This window comes from Pararge aegeria, chromosome 3, assembly GCF_905163445.1.
Source record: "Pararge aegeria chromosome 3, ilParAegt1.1, whole genome shotgun sequence".
Lineage (NCBI taxonomy): Eukaryota > Metazoa > Arthropoda > Insecta > Lepidoptera > Nymphalidae > Pararge > Pararge aegeria.
The window spans coordinates 16,255,648-16,278,509 of record NC_053182.1 but is presented as its reverse complement, the minus strand read 5'-3'; the positions used below and the strand labels follow the sequence as shown (position 1 = coordinate 16,278,509).

Genomic DNA, 22,862 nt, shown 5'->3' with positions numbered 1-22,862 from the left:
AATTTATGAAGTTCTTTCATACAGACCTTCGAATATATTGGGTCTTGACTCCATTTTTACGTTTCTATATTCTTATTTCAGTCTCTTTTGTAAAATGTGTACTCGATATAGATACATTTATAAGAAAATTTTAAATTAGCATAACTTACCCCGTGCCTCGGAGAGCATGACAGGAACTCACGTGTAATAATAAATAATCCTTAAGACTTTAATATTGTTTCTATTTATAAGTTCAAGGAATCGTACAAAACGTCTGTATTATTGGAAGTTCAGATACGGTAAAACATACCACTGCCAACCTATAAATTATCCAAAAGGCAATATTTGAGTTCAAAGAAATAAGGGGAGTATTTTTAAGGTGTTCAAAATGGCCGTAGAAACGTCGGGAATAAGTTATAACACATATTTAGTTTGAATTGAAAAGCGGTAAATGGGCGTGGCCTCTTTACGGCCAGGTGGGTGGTCCATTGATGTTTCAATATGGAATTATAACATAAATACGGTATCATGTTCAAACTTCGAAATGTATCAGGCAAATTTTTCTAAAATTGTTGCGATGACTAACATATAAAATAAAATATAATAAATACATACGGGTTTGACACATACAATTATATAAAAGTGAAATAAATTGAAAGTAAATTAATTTGAAGATTCCATGATTTCGAAATAGCTGCATCTTACCTTGCTGCTTCTTAGGAAACGGTGATAGCCCAGTAGGTGGGACTTCACTTTCTAGGGGGTCCAGCACTTTTTGGGACCCCAACGTTCATTGGTTCCGTAAGCTACCTACCGTTCGTTGCCCATTCAGCTTTGCGACTTGTTAAGCTACGAGTAACGCTGTTTCTTTTACAAATGTCTTCCTTTCTGATTAGATCACGTAGAGATACTCCAAGCTTAGCCCTTTCCATCGCCCGCTGAGTGACGACTTTGAGCCTTCTTATGGCCACGTTTTTGAGCCATAAACAATACGCAGTGTTCAGAGACTTTTATCTTCAGGCACTTCGGACTAAACGAACTTCCGCTGAGCTTGCTGAACCCAGTAAATATTAAAATATTAACAAAAAAATATGTACGCTGGACACACTGTCTCTTACGAGGATGGAATATAAAGCTATATTCCCTTTACCCAGCTTCAATGCGTGATGGCGTTCTTAATTAAACTTCCTTGTCATCAGTAAAAATAGAATAGTAGATGACGCTACAAATAGCATATTATCAAAATGATTATACGCTTCAGCGCATAAAATAGATAAGAAAATCTAAAACAGATTAAGTTCTTAGTAAAAACAAACTAATAATGCCACTATAAATGTCACTAATCGGACCCGCACTCGATCAATATAAAACCACTGAACATATAATTAGGGACAATAGACGAATTAGAAATTAAACAGTTTGTACCGCCACTATAAAAAACCGGTAAGTGCAAGGCAGACTTGTGCACTGAGGGTTCCGTGACTTGAAAGAGGATGCATATAAAAGTATTTTTTTTAAATGAATAAATAAAACACCGAGCTACATAAGAAAGAAAAAAGATAGTTTTGTTTATACATAACTACATGCTTTAATACTTCTGAACTTCAGAAGCTTAAAAAAAAAGATCTGATATAAAATGCTCAACAATTTATGAAGTTCTTTCACACAGACCTTCGGATATATTGGGTCTTGACTCCTTTTTTACATTTCCATATCCTTATTTCAGCCTCTATTGTAAAATGTGTGCTAGATGAAGATATATTCCTCCTGTATAGTATTCACATAACCCTATATCGATTTTATCTAAATGATTTTTTTCACTTTGAAAACATTGGTGATAACGCAATTTTTTCCACATTTTAGTCGGCACGTTACTTACAAAGTTGAAGACTTCCCAGCAAAGCCAATTTGGGAATTTATAACTTCAAATTATTCTCTGGTCTCCTCTGATCGTAGGCGTCAGCTATGGCTGTATGCAGTTACCACGCTACTCATAACGACGTACATATCGCCAAGGGATGTAGTTTTCCAGAAAGTTTCCTAACAGAAACTAACAAGGGGTAAAATATATACCTACATACCTTACGCCTACCAGGTTAGCCCGCTACCGATACCGACACACTATTTTTAAATTGCACCATAACTTACTTCCAGATCTGATAACGTCAAGGACTAACTTGTAGTGAAATAAAAAACAAATATATTTTTTGAAGAGATAGATTTTAAAAAGGCAAAACGTGCAACATCAGGATTTGTTTTTACTATTTTGAAACGAAACCCTAAAAAGCACTAACAAATGAAATTATATTAATAAAATTAATAAATACTAATAAGTAAGCACGAGTGGTATGCGGTTTTAATGTCAGATTTTGTTACGGGCTTGAATATAATATTATTCGCCACAATAACTTTACTTATAAATAAATTATCTAATCGCTCTTATTTGATTCAAATAAAGGTGAGAATTGATTGTGATCTGGATTAACTTTATATGATTGTAAAGTTGCTATGTCGTATTTAAAATAGCTTTGACATGTTTATTATTAGGCGGAAGGCCTATTAAATTATTAGAAGTAATCCAGTAGGGTCGGTCGAGTATTTTGGCTTAGCCGTCTACCGATGATCGCCGGGAGATTTGTAAGCTGACAAAAACAAATCAGCGTTTGACATGTTTATGCGATCAGTATGATATCAATAGCAAGCTGCTTGACTTCCTAATGCCTTTATTTATTGTTGCTAATAATTGCCCCGATAGGTATGTGCATGTTTATGATCTAATAAATACATAAAAGCTACATGGGACGGCCGATTGGCGCAGTGGGCAGCGACCCTGCTTTCTGAGTCCAAGGCCGTGGGTTCGATTCCCACAACTGGAAAATGTTTGTGTGGTGAACATGAATGTTTTTCAGTGTCTGGGTATTTATATGTGTATTATATTATCAAATTAAGCTTAATTTGCTATACTCCGCAAAAAGCAGGAGAATCTGTGTGGTGTAATTTATAATTCCTTCAATCCTTATACTCCACACCAAACAGATCTTCGGCAATATACTCTCTACGCACGTTTCGCTCCGAAACCGTAGCATCCTCAGGAGATGTTGACTTTACAATGAAAAATTGTTAACAATTAATTATTCATTGTAAAGTCAATTTCGGATTTCGGATTTCCGCAAAGTAACGCCTGCTTCTATCCAATGTGTATTATATATAAGTATTTATGTAAACAATTCATAAAAATATTCATCAGCTATCTTTGTACCCATAACACAAGCTACGCTTACTTTGGGACTAGATGGCGGTGTGTGTCGTAATATATTTATTTTTATTTTTATTTTAAACGGTTACTTTATTATTATATATAACTCGCTGCTTGATAGTCACATGAAACCCTGAGATATATAAAAGCTACAAAGCTTAATGTTGATTTGTAATGTCTTATTTCCTTCAGGTTTCCATTCATCATTCTCTTCCCACCGGATCTCGTTTATGAGTGGTCGTGTCTCACTCTATCAGGTTAAATTATTAAAAAGCAAAAAAAAATCTAGTAAAATAATAGCATTGCATTATTAGTAAAGAGTAAGACGTATCGGCCATCAAGAGAGCAGCCATCTTGCTGGAGGCGTTTCATCTTCGGCCGACTGGCGCAGTGGGCAGCGACCCTGCTTTCTGAGTCCTAGGCCGTGGGTTCGATTCCCACAACTGGAAAATGTTTGTGTGATGAACATGATTGTTTTTCAGTGTCTGGGTATTTATCTGTATATTATAAGTATTTACATGTATTATATTCATAAAAATATTCAACAGCTATCTTAGTACCCACAGCACAAGCTACGCTTACTTTGGGGCTAGATGGTGATGTGTGTATTGTCGTAGTATATTTATTATTTATTATTATTATTTATCTTCAGTCTATAAAAATCCAACTGCCGAGCATGATGGCTGTAAAAACTGCTCCTGGTTGAGGCGCGAACGTTTAGCTTCGCGAGAAGTTAAGACCTTGGCGAAGTAGCGGGTACGTTGATACTTTGATATTCCTTCAATGTCGTCGAGGGCTTAGAGCTTAGGGTGAACTGCCACCTGATTATACGTGAAACGCATTGAGTAGGAGCTAGCGAATAGGGTAGGAGCTCGTCGACTTCACTTTGGGGGAGCGTTTGGGTATGAATCCCAACACGCAACTAACTTTTAAAAGTTATGTGCGTTTTAAGTCATTAAAATATAACTTTCTTTAACCACGGCCTTAACCCCTTCTCATTGTGGTCGGAGACCCGTGCTTTTTAGTGATAATGGGTAGATGTGATGATACGTCAATCATCGCCTACAAACAGGACTTTGCAGGTCATGATAGGAACACCTCCTATAAAGTACCAACCGCTCTGTGACCATCAACCAGAGACGGAAGTGGTAATCCTCGTGTGCATATAATTACACCGTCCGCCAACTCTTTCTGACCGAAACACAGCAATTGTAATCGGCTGCAGAAGTAAGCATGGCACTACTGTCACTAACGAATAAAGCTCTAATACCTACCACTGACGGAAAATAAATAATGATACATTCATTCACACACAACCTTGGTATAAGGACAGACATAAGCAAACAGAGTCAGAAGCATTCATTAGCCTTAATACCTATTAGAGTATCATGTATTTTAATTTGACGTTTTATGACCGACGCTGCGGTCGCCATAAAACCAAGTCAAAACTAATGATTAGCCTACAATGTTGCCTCTACGATGTTTTATACGGGCTACTCACTGCCTAGGGACATTTATAAAATATAGCTGTAATTATTGAGATAACATTCAATATCTATTTCATAAGTCGGGGCCAAGTTTTGCTTGAATGGGATGGGGGGGTCTTAACTATAATATTTTGTATCAATACCCAGATATGATTAAGTTAATTTGTTTTTTAACTTATAAATAATAGTAAATTATTGCCTTATCTATTAAGATAAGAACTATATCTTGCACAAACAAAGTTATACCAAATGTGTGTGTGTGTAGATATGGTAACAAATATAAATTATTATTTTGCACTTTTTGTTGCCTAATTATTATTAATAATCATTAATACATTATTAACAAAAAGGACCATTTTCCATACCCGTATATAAATATTAGTGGTATTAAACTGAAAACTTTATTTTAGTGTGTGTAGTAATATATTCTTTTAGATGAATATATATTGCTACTAAAAAAGGACGTTGCTTTAATCAGATTAAAGCATTTTTGTGTGTTCGAGTAAACAATCGTCAAATCCGCGTAAAGCGGTAATTCTTTAAATGGCTTCCAACCTAAGATTTAAACGTGCACAAAGCGCAAATATCCTGTCGTTGACGTATTATAAAGAAAAAATCATGATTTGTTAACTCTTTCCAGACTATAAACAAAAGTCACGCCACTGTCGTGAATAAACAAAACGTTAAAAAATTTACAAACAAAAATTAAAAAAGCATAAAAAATTCAAAGGATTTAAAAAAGCAAGAAAAAGGTTAATTTATATATTGTTAAGAAAAGACAATACTAAGGACATGATAGGTTTAAGGGAAGGATCAAATAAATAAATATAAAAGAACGCTGGTAATAGCGCGTTTATAATACTAGTAAGGACGATCGTAGCACTAGACGTACCTACATAGCATAATATCATCATCATTACTACCAATGATCTCCGCCGATAAAGGTGCAGTGGAATTGCTCCACGCCCCCGGTGGTCCGACCACACTTGACCATTGTTCCCTCCATTTTGTTTCGTAGCTACATAATTAACAGCTTGCAACCCAGTGGGATCTCTGTTAGACACGCTCGGTTATAATAACCCACGATGATATTTTTATTAATGTCAAAATAAAGTCGGCCGCTCTCTCACCGTAATGTACCCTTAAAAGATTTAACAAACGACCGTTTTCAAAATCTATTAAAAAGAATTAAATATTACTTTTTAATAGCTATAACACTAATTATAGGTATAAGAAACTAAGTAATCGCCTCGCCTAAATGATCGCCTCGAAAAAAAACATCAGCAAAGGTCTCAAAAGTATTTTTTTAATCGCAGGTTTACCGAGAAGAAAAAGTCCTTGTACCCCATGTCATCCTAATTTCATCAAGCTAGATGCACTGGTAGAGCCGTGTGCTTGGCTAAGTCAAACAAACTGACACGCTTTAGCATTTATAATATTATTATTGTATAGATGCTATGATTCCAAAGAAATCGTGAATATAATTCAATAGTTTTGGATTATAACCGAACAGTAAGTATTTATTATTAACTCTACCAGTAAATATTAATTGGATCGAATGCAACACCTGCATGACAACCTGTCCTGGCGCGATAGTACTTAAACTATTCCTTGCATGAAATAATATCACTACATTATCTTGTAACAGTACCTACTAGAGTCAATCATAACCAAAATGTATTAGTATACGTCCACGTAGAAACAAATTGTTCTGAGCCTCTTTTTGTGCATTGTTGCACGAAACATGGCTACTATATTGTCGTCTTTACACGCTGTCGTATTTAGCATTGTTGTCAAAAATCTATATGTATAAAATCAAGTTGTGTTAGTTACACCATTTATAACTCAAGAATGGCTGGACCATTTTTTAAGATATTTAATTTTTTACCGGAATAGGATAATAAACATTAAAATATAACATTCATAAAATAAAAAATCCGCGGTACGAAGTTCGCCGGGACAGCTAGTACTAAATAAGATCCATTCCTTGACGGGTGGACAGCATCGTTCCGTGATTGCTAAGTACTGTAAGAATATTGAATAACCTGTGTTAGTGTTAGTGGTACTGGTACACTGCAAAAAAAAACAATTCCACCCTGTCCATAATGTTACATCAAGGCATGCAGTGATCGCATTACGTTACGGTGTAAGAAGCAGCCAGCCGCTCCCTTTACCGGTACAATAAAAGATTTCAACCCACGCAAGAAATTAGGTTCTACATTAGAGAGCGAGGTGTTAATTATGTTAGAAAAAATCGATCCAATGAGTTAATATTTTGTTATGTTACGTTGAGATAGCAATCGAAAATTTCATCATTCTCAGCCGATGCACATGTATTAAAAAAAGTTAAGAACATACATTATCCTCTTTCAGCCATTATTGCATGCAGTGCATTGTGCCCAAAAGCCGTGAAGACGCCCCACGCACATCTCACTTCACGCTCGTAGAATAAATAAATATATATACTACGACAATATACACATCGCCATCTAGCCCCAAAGTAAGTGTAACTTGTGTTATGGTTACTAAGATGACTGATGAATATTTTTATAAATAAGTAATGTACATAAATCTTATAATATAAATGTAAACACTGAAATCATTAATGTTCAACACACAAACATTTTCCAGTTGTGGTAATCGAACCCACGGCCTCGGACTCAGAAAGCAGGGTCGCTGCCAATCGGCCGTCTAAAGAATGAACGCTTGCTAAGAATGTTGCTAGCTCGCAAACTTTTCCTCTTTTCCCCAATTTATATTAAATGTTAAGAACATTAGAGGTAAAATAATAACTGACAACTGCTAAATCGCATAAGTGACTAACCGCCTGTTCGAGAAACACAACTAAACAGTATTATTTTGGCAAGCTGGGTAGGATTGCTGGACACAGGTCTTCTCTGTGATAAGAAAGAGGAAATTAAATATTGACCTACCACGCTGCTTCAACGTGGTTGATGGTCCTTCATGTTAGTTATATAAACTGCGACTGCCATTATCTTGATCATCATCAATTCATTAACGGCCAACTGCAGAGCACGAGCCTCTCAGATTTTTTTTTTTTTTTTTAAATGAAAAATGCTTTATTGTCATAAAGAATAACAAAACAGAATCAAAAGTACTTATAACACATAACATATATACAAATTTTGTTTTATTTTGCACAGATAAAAAGTGTACCTGTTCTCCGAACTAGTTGAGACTGTGTCACGGAAAACAGGGCAAAGAAAATGAGAAAGGTTTAGGCCGTTGTCCACCACGCTGGAGCGGATCGGAAGACTTCACACATTATGAAAATTATGCTATACTCCGCGAACAGCAGGAGAATCTGTATGGTGTAATTTATAATTATTTCTATTTCTAATTTATAATTTATTCAATTGTTTACAAATATACATTGTAAAGCCAACATCTCCTGGGGATGCTCCGGTTTCGGAGAGAAACGTGCGTAGAGGGTACATTGCCGAGGATCTGTTTGGTGTGGAGAATACGGATTGAAATAATTATAAATGACACCATACAGATTCTCCTGCTGTTCGCGGAGTATAGTAAGTTAAGCCTAATTTTCATAATATATTATGGATTTCCGCAAAGTAATCTTGCTTCTATCCAATATTTAGACTTCACACAGCCTTGCGAACACTATAGAGAACTCTCAGGCATGCAGGTTTCCTCCCGATGTTTTCCTTCACCGTTAAAGCAAATCTGTATATATTATATTATATATATATATATTACTTGTGTGCGAGTGTATGTCACTGAACTCCTCTTACACGGCTGGACCGAATTGAATAATTTTTTTGGTATGCCTTTGGGTAGCACTCTGGATGGTTTAGATTCACAAATCAGAATGATAGATGGCGCTGGGGTCCGCTAGTAATTAGTAATTGCTCAATTTAAAAACACATATAACTCCGAAAAGTTGGAGGTGCGTGCCGGGTCGAGCTCGGTCCTCCCCAAAAAGAAGCTGAAATGGGTGAGCCATTACGCTTCCACCGCTTCAGTACATGCGGTGACAATATCAGTAAATATATTTATACTCTATGCAAAAGACAGAATTAGGTATATAGTTATATTACTAGAACCTTATACAAATATGTTATATAAAGGCTTTGAGGTTGCGTGGAGGTGACGCATACGTCTGAATGTGTAAGTAGGTACGCCTATCGCATTACTGAAGTCATAGAAAACACTGCATGAAATGACAATAACATAATGATTAATGCCAGGGTTTAAATATTATATTGCGGTAGGTTAATTATAGCTGGAGAGCTAGTGGAAGAACTTTCGAATCATCAATTTGTGGACTTAAAATATGTAGCACAAAATACATAGCCACCACTAGTAGTAGTAGAGCATTTAGTGAGTTTTAGGTCGTCTGGGACTCAGGCGCTCAGTGGCCACGGGGTGTTCAACACCTACCTTTTCGCAATTGGGAAAGCTCCAAGAGAGGAATGCTACTTTTGTGGAGAGGAAGACACCCTAAGATATGCTATTTTTGAATGTCCTGCTTGCACAGACTTGAGATCCGTAGCACAGGGAGCGAGCAGTAATGTAGACTCCCAGAGGTGATAGCGCGCATGCTCTCCAGTGAAGAGGAATGGCAAAAAGAAATGCACAAATGCTAAGAAGCATTCTGGTGAGGACAGAGGAACGAGTAAGAGATTTATTTATTTATTTATTTAAGAGCACTAACAACATGCATATTACACGTTTTTTAAACATAGGACACACACGAACACATGGACTGATATGCACGTCAATGACAAGTGCACATAGCATTGACAAAGCGTCATATAAACTTAATTTGCAAAAAATAAAAAAAATTTAACACAAAATTTAACTCACCGATAAATGTTCGGTGAGTTTTTTTCTAAAAGCTGTGGGTGAGTCATGGAAGATATCGATGCTAGGTATCTTTTTAGATAAATCGTTGTATTTCGCACAAATACGTATAATAGGCGCTTGTTTTCCGAGATGGGATTTAGTAAATGGTATATGAAAAAAATTTGTGGATTTGCAACTTCTGGTGTACCGGCGCGGGACAGTCAGAGATATATGATTGAGAAGGTTGTTACATTTAATTTTGTTTTGTAATATTTTATGTAAAAAACACAGATCAAGAATATCCCGCCTGTTACGAAGAGATGTCATTTTAAATACTGCCAATCGCTGATTATATGGCTGTCTGTGTGAAAGGCCACTGACATAAAAAGCCAGGTGCCGAGTAAAAGCGCGCTGTATACTTTCAAGGCGCTGCGAGTGCACGCAGTAAGCAGGATTCCAGATAGTACTCGCGTATTCGAGGCTGCTTCTCACTAAGGCATTATATAATATAATTTTAGTCTTAATGGAAAACCCCCTCGTATTACGTTTTAAGAACCCCAGAATCTTCGCGGCTTTAGTAACAACATTATTCACATGTGATCTGAAATTTAGCTTGTTGTCAATAGTGACTCCTAAGTCTTGGATCTCCGGTACATCTTGCAGTACAACATTACCAATTGAGTAACTAGAGACAAGTGGTTTTTTCTTTCTTGTATATTTTACATGAAAACATTTTTTAGCATTAAGAGCCATACTATTGACCTCACACCATTTAACTATTCTATTCAGGTCATCTTGTATCAAATTAATGTCATCTTCCGATTTTACGGTTTTATAAATTTTCAAGTCATCTGCAAATAATGAGCAAGAACAGTTTTTCACTCCAGTTGTTATGTCGTTAATAAAAACCAGAAATAATAGAGGCCCTAAATGAGAACCCTGAGGTACCCCCGATTGGGCTAGGTAACTGATAGATTCATAACCATTTACTACAACAATTTGGGATCTCTGCTCAAGATATGATTTAAACCATTTTATAAGGGAAGACCCAATACCGTACTGAGAAAGCTTGTGGACAAGAAGTTGGTGGTCAACTTTATCAAACGCGCTGCTAAAATCTGTATATATAGCATCGATCTGCTGACCCTTATCCAGTTCTTTTATAAGATCCGATGTGAAATCTGATAAGTTCGTTTGTACGGACAGTCCGCTTCTGAACCCATGTTGCGCGCTTGTCAGAAAATTATCTAAGTGTTTGGCAAGCATGGGGTACACAAGACTTTCGAAAAGTTTAGAAAAGCACGAAAGGATAGAGATGGGGCGATAATTTTTGATATCAGTTCGATCACCCTTTTTAAATACGGGTACAATTCGAGCCTTTTTCCACTCTTCAGGAAAGATGCCTTGCTCTAGAGATCGATTATAAATGAGTGTCAAAGGTAGAGCAATTCCTGAGCCACAACGCTTAACAAATATGGGAGGAATACCGTCAGGGCCCGCACCCTTTTGGGGATCTAATGATTTAATCTGCTTTAATACGTCAGCTTCTAGTAATTTTATCTTAGCCAAATGAGTAAAGTTGCTACTTTGTTGCAATACTATCGAATTGTTATTAGTTGTATTACTGTAGATAGAAGAAAAATGGTCAGCAAAAAGATTCGCTATATCCGTTCCAGATTTTGCAATTACGTTTCCCAATTTCATAGAATCGGGCAGGGATGATTCACCTTTCTTTTTATTTTTGAAATATTTCCAGAAGTATTTTGGATTTATTAGGATATTTGATTCAACATCATGTTTATATTCATTAAGGCATATATCGTAGAGTTTATGACAGCGTCCCCGAATGATTTCAAATTCTAAGTTATCTCTGGGGTTCTTATATTTGCGAAATTTGGCTCGGAGTTTGTCTTTATCAGTTAAGAGTTTAATTAAGTTGCGTTTGAAAAAAGTAGGGTACTTAGTTGACTTTACCTTACGTTTCGGTACAGAATTTTCGATAATCTCAAACAAGCATTTATGAAATGTCTGAACCATAGCGTCGACATCCTTACAGGCAGAAAATTTATGTATCCAATCAATGTTTTTAGTTTTTTTAACAATGGTAGTATAATCAGCTTTAAAGTAATTATAATCGACACGACTTTTAGGGCGAAGGTACGAGACATGTGAGTATTCGATACTTATTAACAAGCTAGGATGGTACAAATCAAGCTTGCTAAGGAGGTTCGAGGGTTGAGTTACAGTAATGTTAATCATGTTACTTAGTACCAAGTCCAAAAGTCTGTCGTCACAGTTTCTGATACAATTAAATTGGTATAAATTATGAATACATATAAAGTCGACGAGGGAGAATCCAAGAGCATTACTGTAGTTTGATGGTGTTGTGTACGCACAATTATCACTAGAAGACCAATTAATAAAACCCATATTAAAGTCTCCCAACAGAATGATGTCGTCTACGTGATTGGTTACATTATCTACACTCTCCAAAAATTTATTCAAAATGTCTAGTTTAACCGGTGGAGGCAAGTAAACGACACAAAGACCAATTCGTTTCATAACGTGGTTACAACATATTTCTAGGACTACCCATATATTCTCTTCACCAGTTTCCCAACCGATTACACGAGAAGATGAAATCTCACGTGAAATCGCAATAAGAACGCCTCCTCCATCTTTTTTAGATTCTAGGGAACAGGTACGATCTTTTCTGTAGGTAACATAACGGGAATCAAATAATTCGTTATCGAATATACTAGAATTTAGCCAAGTCTCAGTAAATACAATAATTTTATAATCTGAAATAAAGATATTCTTAAGCACATCGTTAGTCTTTGTTCTCAATCCTCGCACATTTTGATAATATATCTCTAGACCCGTAAAAAATATGTAACAGCCACAACATTCGCATAAATAGTATTATTTATTAAACTAAACTAAAAGCTTAAGACTATCTTCATTCTTTATTACTACAGCTTGACTAAACTCATCTTTGCGGACATAAATTTTCCCATTTCGAATCCACGTAAAGCGATATTTCTTTTCTTTAGCTTTTATGCGTGCAGCAGCGTGTAGAGATTTACTTCCCGGAGTTAGATGTTCTGATACGTATATAGGAGCATGTGATCCTCCAATTCCTAGGTGGTGGGTGCTTAATTTGTCTTCAGGATTCTTCTTATTGTATTGTGCTACAGCTGCTAGAAGAGCGTCACGGTGCTTTGTGGTGCGGAGCTTTACTATTACAGAACGTGGCTTATCAGTGTTTTTGTTCAGTTTAGCTACTCGAGTAGCTAGCTGAATATAATCAACAGAAACATGGTTTTTTACAGCCTGTCCTAATTGTACTACTGTGTTAATTAGATTTTCGGTTTTATGCTCCGGGATACCATTAATTTCAATGTTGCATTCTCTCATATGCAATTCCACAATATTCAGTCTAGTTGTAAGGTCTTTAACCGAGGTCTGGAGATGAAAATTTTCTTTTTTCAAATGGTTTATAATAGCCGATTTTTCGTCTATTGTAACTCTCATTTCCTCAAACTGCGCGTTTATAAAAGACATTGAGTCGCTGAATCCTGATATTTGTTCATTAATTGAATTTAGTTGCGCCGTAACTAGTTTTTGTATCGTGGAAGACAATTCTTGTTGAAGAATATCGCGAAGAGTACCCTCGGTCAAGTAGTTATCGCCACCACTAGTAGATGGAAAAGCAGCAGTCTTATTTTGTTTTTTCCTAGCAGTGACATAAGTCTCGGGCGAGCTCTCATTGGTTAATTTAGTGAACGAGGCGGCGGATCTAACGGGCGTATGCGTATTGCCAGTCTTTGGTTGTTTACTGCAACACTCAGGGCATTTCCAATTATTTCTTTTGATTTGATCCATTTCTTCAAACTGCTTTGGAGTTATGTTGGCACATTCGTAATCATACTTAGATTTGCAAGTGATACAACTAAGAAATTCTTTTTTAGGCAAAGCACTTCTGCATCCAGCACATACTTTAGCATTTAAGTTAGTTGCCATAGCTTGAGGATCAAAATATTAACGAAATTTTAATGATGAAAAAAACTACTGAGGAGGTCAGGATTCGATCGCACGACTCTGCCTAAATAGTCCGTACTTTACAAACTGCGCCACTGGCTTGTTTATTTAAATTGCGAAAAACTCCAACTGGCTGGACTGTATTTGTGTTTTTAAACAGATGGTATGCAGGTAGTCATGACAATATTATGAAAGTAAATTTTGATGAGTAATCACGAGTAATTTTAAAGGTACAAACTTTCACAGTGATAACTTAAGCGGTTCAAATATTCGTTTTGGGGCACTCTGTCACACGTTTACTACACAATTACACCATATAATTAACAGGATAGTGAATAATTTTGAGTAGTTGCCGTTATTATTTTTACACCACTATTTCTTAAAAACCACTTCGCTTTCTTACGAGATAACATCAACACAGGTTTATTGCACAGTAATGATTGTTTGTATAAGAATTATACTGAGTTTTATCTACTTTGGAAATAAATGTTAATTTTTATAACGCAATGAAGAAGTCCGACATGTTTACACGACAAGTGGCGCCACCGACGGCGCCACCGAAGAGATGAGAAGGAAAAGAGAGAAAACGCTTAAAGAAGGTCGGCATGAAGTAATGCCCAGCGGTTCCGTGCAGACCTGGCAGATAGAGGTGGTTGTTTTAGTCCGTGCAAGTCGGACATGCCCTGCCATTAGGCAGAGGTCCGAAGGGATTTTTTCCTCCTCGTAAAAAAAAAAAAAAGAAAAGGTCGTCTGGGAAAGTACTACCGCCGTGCTTATTTCTGCTGCCAGCATTGTTGCTCTGAAAGGTGTGGTTTTCGCACATTAGACTTAACAACTACATATGTCTATGACAGAATATGGCGCTTTGTAGGCGTGTTGCGTGTATGCTCGGCGAACTGTAGTGGCGTGTTTTGTTTGGTTTTGCAGGGTTTGCACAACGTATGTACTAAACGGGCATATAATATAAAATGAAAAAATCTCCAGTACGAGTTATAAAAAGCTTAAGGATAGGCATAGTAAGAGTTATAAAAAGCTTACCCTTAAGTTTTTATAACTTTTACTGGAGATTTTCCTAATTTAATATCATATGCATAATTTAGTATCATATGCATGCCCTGTGCATACCCTCTATTTCCATCAGGAAAACAACCGCCTAACACAATAATCTGCTTGGTCTGTCGATGATTAAGTACTATAAAAAAGTCACATTTAAGATTATTAAAGTCACAAAGTCACAAAGTCACAAAGTCTGTTTCTCCGGGCTTATTGATTTTAAATACCATGACTCTGTAAAAAGGTATGATACCTGCAGATAATGTCTTTTAGCAGTAAGGTATATATTACGCATTCAAAGTAACACAATAACTAATTGGCAGATTTGACCAAAAAATAAGGATAGCACATAATTATCACAACTAACGACAAATTACTTGATCCAAAGCAGGAAGTGGAAATTGCCACTAGCTCTTTGTCTATAAATGGTTAATAAGCTATTCACTTGTATTAAAGGTATATATAAATGGTTAATAAGCTATTCACTTGTATTAAAGATATATATAAATTGTCTTACGCCTAGATGGTTTTATTGTCATGATTTCTGTATGTATTTAAGTATTTGATGATATTAAGAGCCCAGAGCGACACACCTAAAGATAGTGTTATTCAAATTTGTTTAAAAAACACTTTAGTGATTGAAATCGATGCCACACTATTTGGTACATAGAAACTCTTTTAGATAACAAGTAAAATATTTCAATTATCCTCTATTTGATATTCATTCATAATATTCAAACCTTTATATATACATTAGGTAGGGATGGTTAAAGCTAATATTAATGATTATTAAAGGCATCATAATTACTAAATATGGCTTACTAAAATACTAAGTGAGCGAATGGATTGGAGCGACTACCAATCTTGGAAACTGCCACTAATGAATCTAACGTAAGTGCCCATGAATATTTATTTTCCAACTTAACCTAACTTTGGATTTTAGTAGGTAAGTATAAGATAAGTATCTATAAAATTGACGGCCGATTGGCGCATATATAGTTATGCTGCATAGTTTGCAGCGACCCTTCTTTCTGAGCCCAAGGCCGTGGGTTCGATTCCCACTACTGGAAAATGTTTATGTGATGAGCATGAATAATTTAATACTGATTTTACTATCGGTTTAAGTATTACAGTGTCTCATTAGCGTTGCTTATTAAATTTTTTTTCGAAAAAAGAGATCGCTTCCTAGTTTGTAAGTTTTTTCTTTTTGTGGTGTACATCTAAAGTGTATAAATAATTAAAAATATATATATATGTATCAACATGGCATCGAAAGAAGAAGTTCAAATATAACTAATTGAATGACCTTGGGTTATTTATGCATGTACCCATAAACACCCAGGCAAACGCTGTAGGTACCTTTTTAATCACCTGAAGTCCTCGTGTGGGGTTTTAGCCACGACTAATTCGTCCGTCGGATTAGTTACGGCCATGTTAAACCGATTAACTTAGTCACTGCTAATCCTAATCGTCCTATAGATTAAACCGTGAATCACTAGCTATTTTATTTTTAAATTCAATATTTAATTAAAATATTTGATGATACACAACTCTGGCTAGCTATGGCTGTGATATTAAAGTATTAGAGAAACGAGCAATGTATAGCGCTGTTCTTCGTTTTTTTTTTTATTCCACTACAAGTTAGCTCTTAACTGCAATCTGACCTGGGCCCCCAGTCTGGTAAGTAATGCTCCAGTCTAAGACGGCAAAGGCTTATATACACAAGGAACATGTGGGCTACAGTGTTCCACGCCTTTAAAGAGCTAAAATGATTTTTATCAGCACAAATATTAGGATTATTCTAGCTCATTTATTATTGAAAAAATGTTGCTCTTATATTTCTGTATTATCTTTCTTAAAGGGGAATGCCATATTTTTGTAATAACACAATTGCAAATAGATTTATTAACCCTAGAAGTTCATGAGTACTCTGAGAGAAGAGCCTATTGTTTTGTGGAACGATTTAGTGTAAAATATTTATTCATTTAGGAGTGATACCTAGTGCTGAATACAGTATTGTTGGACTACGGATTCCTAAGAAACACTACTTAAAAGCAGGAAATAATATCTCTTGTCTAAAAACAAAGTAAAAACAAATCTCGTCTCCGTCGATGAAAAGAGGTTAGACAGTCTCTTATTTTTGCACAAGTCCATAACTGCTTTGAATGTTTATTATAAGGTAGGTATAAGCTTGAAATAGTGTCAGTTTACCTCTCATAATAACAATAGGATATTTGTCAAAACATATTTACAACATAGCATAACATATTAACATCACCCAGATTCTGGCCCGTAAAGAGGCTTATGGATATAAATAATGATTAATTTATGATAATATCAACCTCTAGACAAAGTCACCTCTAATCTGTTATTTTTAAACACACACCACAGGAAATTACATACTGGAGAACATTTTTAATTGGAGCTATTGTATATAATGATACGTTAGGCTGTGGCTGTCATTATTTGTCTAGTTTTTGCTACCGCAGCCGTACTCAGTCGAATATTAAGCGCCTATCACATTGTAAGGTAGTTACTGCTGTGAGACATTATCAAACAACATTATTATTCTGTTAATCCCACTGCTGGGCACAGACTGTATTGTTACTGTTTTATGGGAGAGGTTTGAGAGCATAGACCCACCATGATGCCCTTATGCGGGTAAGTGAACTTAAATCATTATTAGAATATCTTATTTATGTAAGAAGTGGAATCATATTGTTCACATAAAAATAAAAGTAGCCAAAAAGCTTAGAAATTCAAAGATTTGTAACGTGATGTCGTAACAAACATAATATTTTGCAAACGCTGGCTATACCTTACAAGATAGATTAAATTAATCCACATTAATATCTACAATTCACCCGTGCAAAGTCGGGACGGATCGCTTATACAACCGCAATCAATTTATATGTTTAAATAAATGTAATACGACAATACACACATCGCCATCTAGCCCCAAAGTGAGCATAGCTTGTGCTATGTGTCCTAAGATGATTGATGAATATTTTTATTAATAATAAACATAAATACTTATAATATAAAGATAAACATCCAGTCACTGAAAAACATTCATGTTCATCACACAAACATTTTCCAGTTGTGGGAATCGAACCCACGGCCTTGGACTCAGAAATCAGGGCGAACATATTTATTGTTTGCAATCATATAAAATGTCTTGCGCCAGGCAGTGTGTAAACAACTTAAACGGGAATGAAATTAAGTGGTCACGTAATCAGTGAGATCGTTAAAATTATCAAGGCCCAATTCAAATGTCCAGAAACTTATAATCATTCGTCAAGTGTTGCTTACACAATTTTGTGTAAGTCATCAGTCTATTGCTTCCATCAGGCACTCTGGGGCGAAAGATCTATTTATTTTATTGTTCTCAACAAATGACGTTTTAACACTTATGCACGTTTTCAATAACGTCGGACAAGGCGATGCCTAAGTGAGTAACGCCTAATCAAAGAAGAATGCTAGGCATACATTTACCTTAACTAGGCATAAATTAACTGTAACCTGGCTTGTCTATGGTTCTGGATTCCACAAGGTTTGGCATTTTGTGTTTGTATTATCATATTTTTAAATTTTTGTATGGATTTAAGGTTATTAAAAAAACCGAATTTATATATTTTTTATTATTTTAGTGGCCCCTTCACTTTACGATCCGCAGAATCGGCGTCGTAACTTTACGCCTAACGTCTAAGACATCACTTATGAGTTTGTGCACGTATTTTTTCTCTAGGAATGAACTAAGGCAAGGATTAGGGCGATTCCAATGTTAAGTTAAAACGGGTATTATATTTAAATTAAAAATTTAAACATAAATGTGATAAAAACTCATCTTATTGAGACTAAATTTCTCACGCTTTCTTTAAGCACTCCTCTAATTGGAGAGAGGGATACTAGTGCTTAGAAACTCCACGTTGCTACAATGCGAAGTTTCTTAGATAGTATCATCGCTTACCACTAGGTGAATCCAGTGGGTATCCCCGTGCTTCGAAGAGCACGTTAAGTCGTGAATATTGTCACGGCGCAAGGCGAAGGTGGGCTTTAATGATTATATTGCACCATTGGAGCAGCATGGTGAGTCTTTGCTCTTCAACCCTCTCTCCTATGAGAGATAAAACCTCCCACAGAAGAGGGACTACAGGCTGATGACGATGATGATTTCAGCTTTTGTACTGTTACAGCTTTATGTGCAGCAGTTAACAGAATGCCAGCACAATTTTGAAATATGCCACAGAATCTATCCGTGACAATAATTACGCCTTACATCACAGCATGGCTCAATTCATCCGAAACAGCCTTAAAGTGTTATAGATAGCGCCACCATTATGACCTTATGCGGCGGTGGCGTGGCCGGGCCTTGCCCCGGGGCCCATATTAGCCCGCCGTATTTTACGAAACGCCCGCTGAGGTGAGAACATAATAAGCGGTTCGAGGCCATTTTTAATATTCCGGCTTCATTACGACGTATTACAAACGTCTTGGGTGGCGAATTCTATCGCGGGCGCTCTTAATACCGGGTTATTAAGGGCCCGCAGGATCGAGAGGCGGGCCGGGACACCGATTTATTTGAATTTTTGCCCCGACTCAATTTGGGAAATTATTCCGCCGGCGGCTTTGGCGAAATTAAGACGTCAGCGTGATTGCAGTGAGGCGTTTAATTATGTAAATGTTATGAACTAGTGGGTGGCTCGATCACGTAATTGTGCGGGATGCGGTCACGTATCGGGACACCGCGGATTAATGGTTTTGTGGGCCGCCTTTTATGACGGATGACTGGGAAATATAGTATTTCTATGTTGATTATAAAACGATGGGCATTGTGTCCAATGCCCATCGTTTTATAATCATCGACAAAATTTCTTACTTATCAATAGTATATAACAACTAGCTGTTGCTCGCGACTTCGTCCGCTTTTTTTTGGTTTTTAAAGCATCTCGTGGGAACAGTTAGTTTATTTGGGAGATGTGTGGCAGTAGCAGTAAAAATAGTCGATTGCGCTGGGTAAGCGACGTTGACTGGAGACAGTAAAGAAATTGGGCCCAATTTGGAGAATTCAGTGTACCTACCTACTTCGGTTTCAGCTGTTATCTCTATCAACGAATATCTCTATAACCGTTAAATTAGGAGTGAAGATACTAATAATAAAATAAATAAGTACGTATTCTGTAAATACTTAGCATTCAATGTACGTGTAGTTCTAAAGATAATTTTTTGTAGTGTATTTTGTGACAAAAATCTGTGTTGTTTTTAAAAAAAACTTTTTCAATTAAGTGTAGGTTCCTACCCACTTATCTCTAAACGTCACTCTTTAGCTTAGCTAGTCCTTAATTTTTAAAAACACGCGATAGCTGCTCAATCTAAATCTAAAGTCTATTTTGAATGAATTCAGTATGTTATTGCTGCATAAATATCCCTGATGATAAAACTATTTATTTGAATATAAATTAACTATTGCGATACAAATAAATATAAATAAAAAAAAAAAAATATATAAAACGACAATACACAGATCGCCATCTAGCCCCAAAGTAAGCGTAGCTTGTGTTATGGGTACTAAGATAGCTGTTGAATATTTTTATGAATATAATACATATAAATACTTATAATATACAGATAAACACCCAGACACTGAAAAACAATCATGTTCATCACACAAACATTTTCCAGTTGTGGGAATCGAACCCACAGCCTAGGACTCAGAAAGCAGGGTCGCTGCCCACTGCGCCAGTCTGCGGTTACAAATGTAACCCAATTTGTTTTTACAGGCGATCTAATAAAATTTAAGAACACAAAAGCTGCTATTGATATTTAACTATGATAGTTACCTAGATATGTTTCCTCGTGATAATGAGTACTATAATGACGTGGTACATCATTTTTATGTACCACCAATAGTTTTCTCAGCGCACGCCAAGTAAGGTTTACATTATTGCAATTTTTTTAAGGATCTCCAATATTTTTAAAAATAAATTATAGCCTATGTTACTTCGAGTTAGTTAGTTCTTTTGGTGAAGAAATGATTAAAATCGGTCCAGTAGTTTCGGAGCCTATTCGCTACAAACAAAACAAACAAAAAATCTCTATATAATATTAATTATAGATAGATATAGCACTATGACGTATATTTATGGAAACAGTTTGAGTATATTTAAAACTAAATGTATGTTTGGGATAGGTTTATTATTGCATTAAATACCTGAATCATGAATCTCTTCATCAGACCCAACTACGGCCCTACAAAGACAGAATAAAATGACAGAATGACGTTTATGCGAAGTTTACTTCAAGATAAATGGCTAATTAAGCGTATGCTTTGGGAGCCAAATTTTATAAAACCTCATTTCGCTATACGTTCAAATATTCTAACTATAGCCCCAAATACATATTACATCTAGGTATCCTATATTTTTGCCCAAGGACTTTTAAATAAACCGAAATCGAGCTGAGGACAGATTTTCAAGTAACTATCGGTCAATCTATGCTTAGGACTGAACAAAGTAATAATATAAATAAAATAATAAATTAACCCGTAATTTATTATTATTGATTTTGAAAACTATATTGCACGTAGAGCGAAACAATGCAAGACACGGAAAAGAAGAGAATAAAAAAAATATATATACTACAACAATGCACACATCACCATCTAGTCCCAAAGTAAAAAGACAAAACTACAGTTGTGTGCAAAGCGCTCTTGTTGCTCAAGCAATCTCTTACAGCTCTTTATTCTTAGCTTGATGTAGGTGGTGGTGGTATATATTGGCATAAAAATAGTGTTGTGTTGACAGATGTACAGCCGAATTCTGACTTTTTTACGTTATTCCCAGATTCTGTCGTCTCACATGGAGGTGCGGTGCAAGTGCCACGGGCTGTCAGGGAGCTGTCAATTACGGACGTGCTGGCGTGCCACGCCCGACTTCAGGGCTGTGGCTTCCACTATTAAACGACAATATCGCAAAGTAAGTTGGGAACAATGATTTATATGTAAAAATTGACATGAGCCCAAGATTTCAATCTATGTCATTCCTCTTTTACCCATTTAGGCCACCATCTAACCTGTTTGTCGTCGTCAGCTAGACAAAGGTTTTTTATAAGAGGCTTGTTATATACATGGTCTCGTGCTGCTTGCGTAAAGCGACTCTCACAACAGAAAGGTGACAGAAGGTGTTACAACCTTTGAGTTCGTCTGTCACCGTAAAGACCTTAGAATAATTTCTTCAAATCTTTCACAAGTTTTTATTCATTTAATACACTTAATCTTACACCGAAACATGATAAAAAGTTTAACTAGGAAAAAATTACAGATAGGAAGTTAAAATGGGCGGCTTTATCGCTAACAAGCGATCTCTACCAAGCAACCTATCACAGAACAAGAAAAAAGTTAGAGATTGTGGCATGACTGGATTCGATTTCAGTATGCAACATTTCAATTAGATATAATTTTTTCTGCATTATTTTTTGCAATCCGTGATGCATTCGAGGAGTAGCAGCACTCTGGATTCTAATATTAAACCAAAGAAGTTGTAATTTGTAATCTAAGAAGCTATTAGAATAATCACAATGAAGCAGCTCGACGGCACAGCCGCAACAGGAGAACACTCCCCTCTCGCAGGAGACGAACCGGGCGCCGGAGAGCAACCAATGACCTCCCGCCTCCATGAGTTGTAGGCCCGCGGGTGGCGAATTAAAGGGGAAGTTTGTTACCCAACTAATGACAGGCCTAAGAAGGCGTGCCGTGTAGCGCACGCCTCTCTGGAGGATTTGGACAGCGATCAGGCCATTGTTGATAGGACCCGCCATGCACTGGGGGGTGAAAACCTTGGCGAGAGTGCGGTGAATACGCAAGTGAACCCCGTGCTCTCACTGATAGGTCTATCGAGGGACACACAGAGTTTTTAGTGGGTGCAAGTCCCAAAATAACTACTCCGTTTCCCCCAACGGAGTGGTTTGCGTCAGGCATTTTCTCTGTATAAAAAAAAAAGGGGGCTCGTCTCCAGCATCGAGTATTTAATTAGCCAGTAACCTGATGATGATGGTGAACACCCTTCTGATCTTTTCAGGCACTCGTAGTAGCCCAAGAGGAATTGAATAACGGCCCTTCAGTCTTACGAGGTCGGCCGCGAGGAAGGAGAAGGAGTCGGGCCAGACCTGCTCCGAAGTCCAGCTTGCTGTTTTTTGAAAAGTACGTATTAATGCGGTGATAGCCC

The 22,862-nt window shown here is 36.5% G+C and overlaps 2 protein-coding genes across 2 annotated transcripts in view; one reads left to right on the top strand and one right to left on the bottom strand.

The window, feature by feature from the left end:
• Positions 1 to 22,862, bottom strand: part of LOC120637414 (protein Wnt-6) — a 185,631-nt gene that overhangs the window by 145,598 nt on the left and 17,171 nt on the right. The window lies entirely within an intron of this gene.
• LOC120637413 (protein Wnt-10b) overlaps positions 1 to 22,862 on the top strand; it is a 64,691-nt gene that overhangs the window by 40,720 nt on the left and 1,109 nt on the right. Inside the window, exons 4-5 of the mRNA XM_039909247.1 lie at positions 21,483 to 21,614; positions 22,716 to 22,837. Coding sequence (XP_039765181.1) covers positions 21,483 to 21,614; positions 22,716 to 22,837 — 254 coding nt within the window. The remainder of the gene's footprint in view (positions 1 to 21,482; positions 21,615 to 22,715; positions 22,838 to 22,862) is intronic.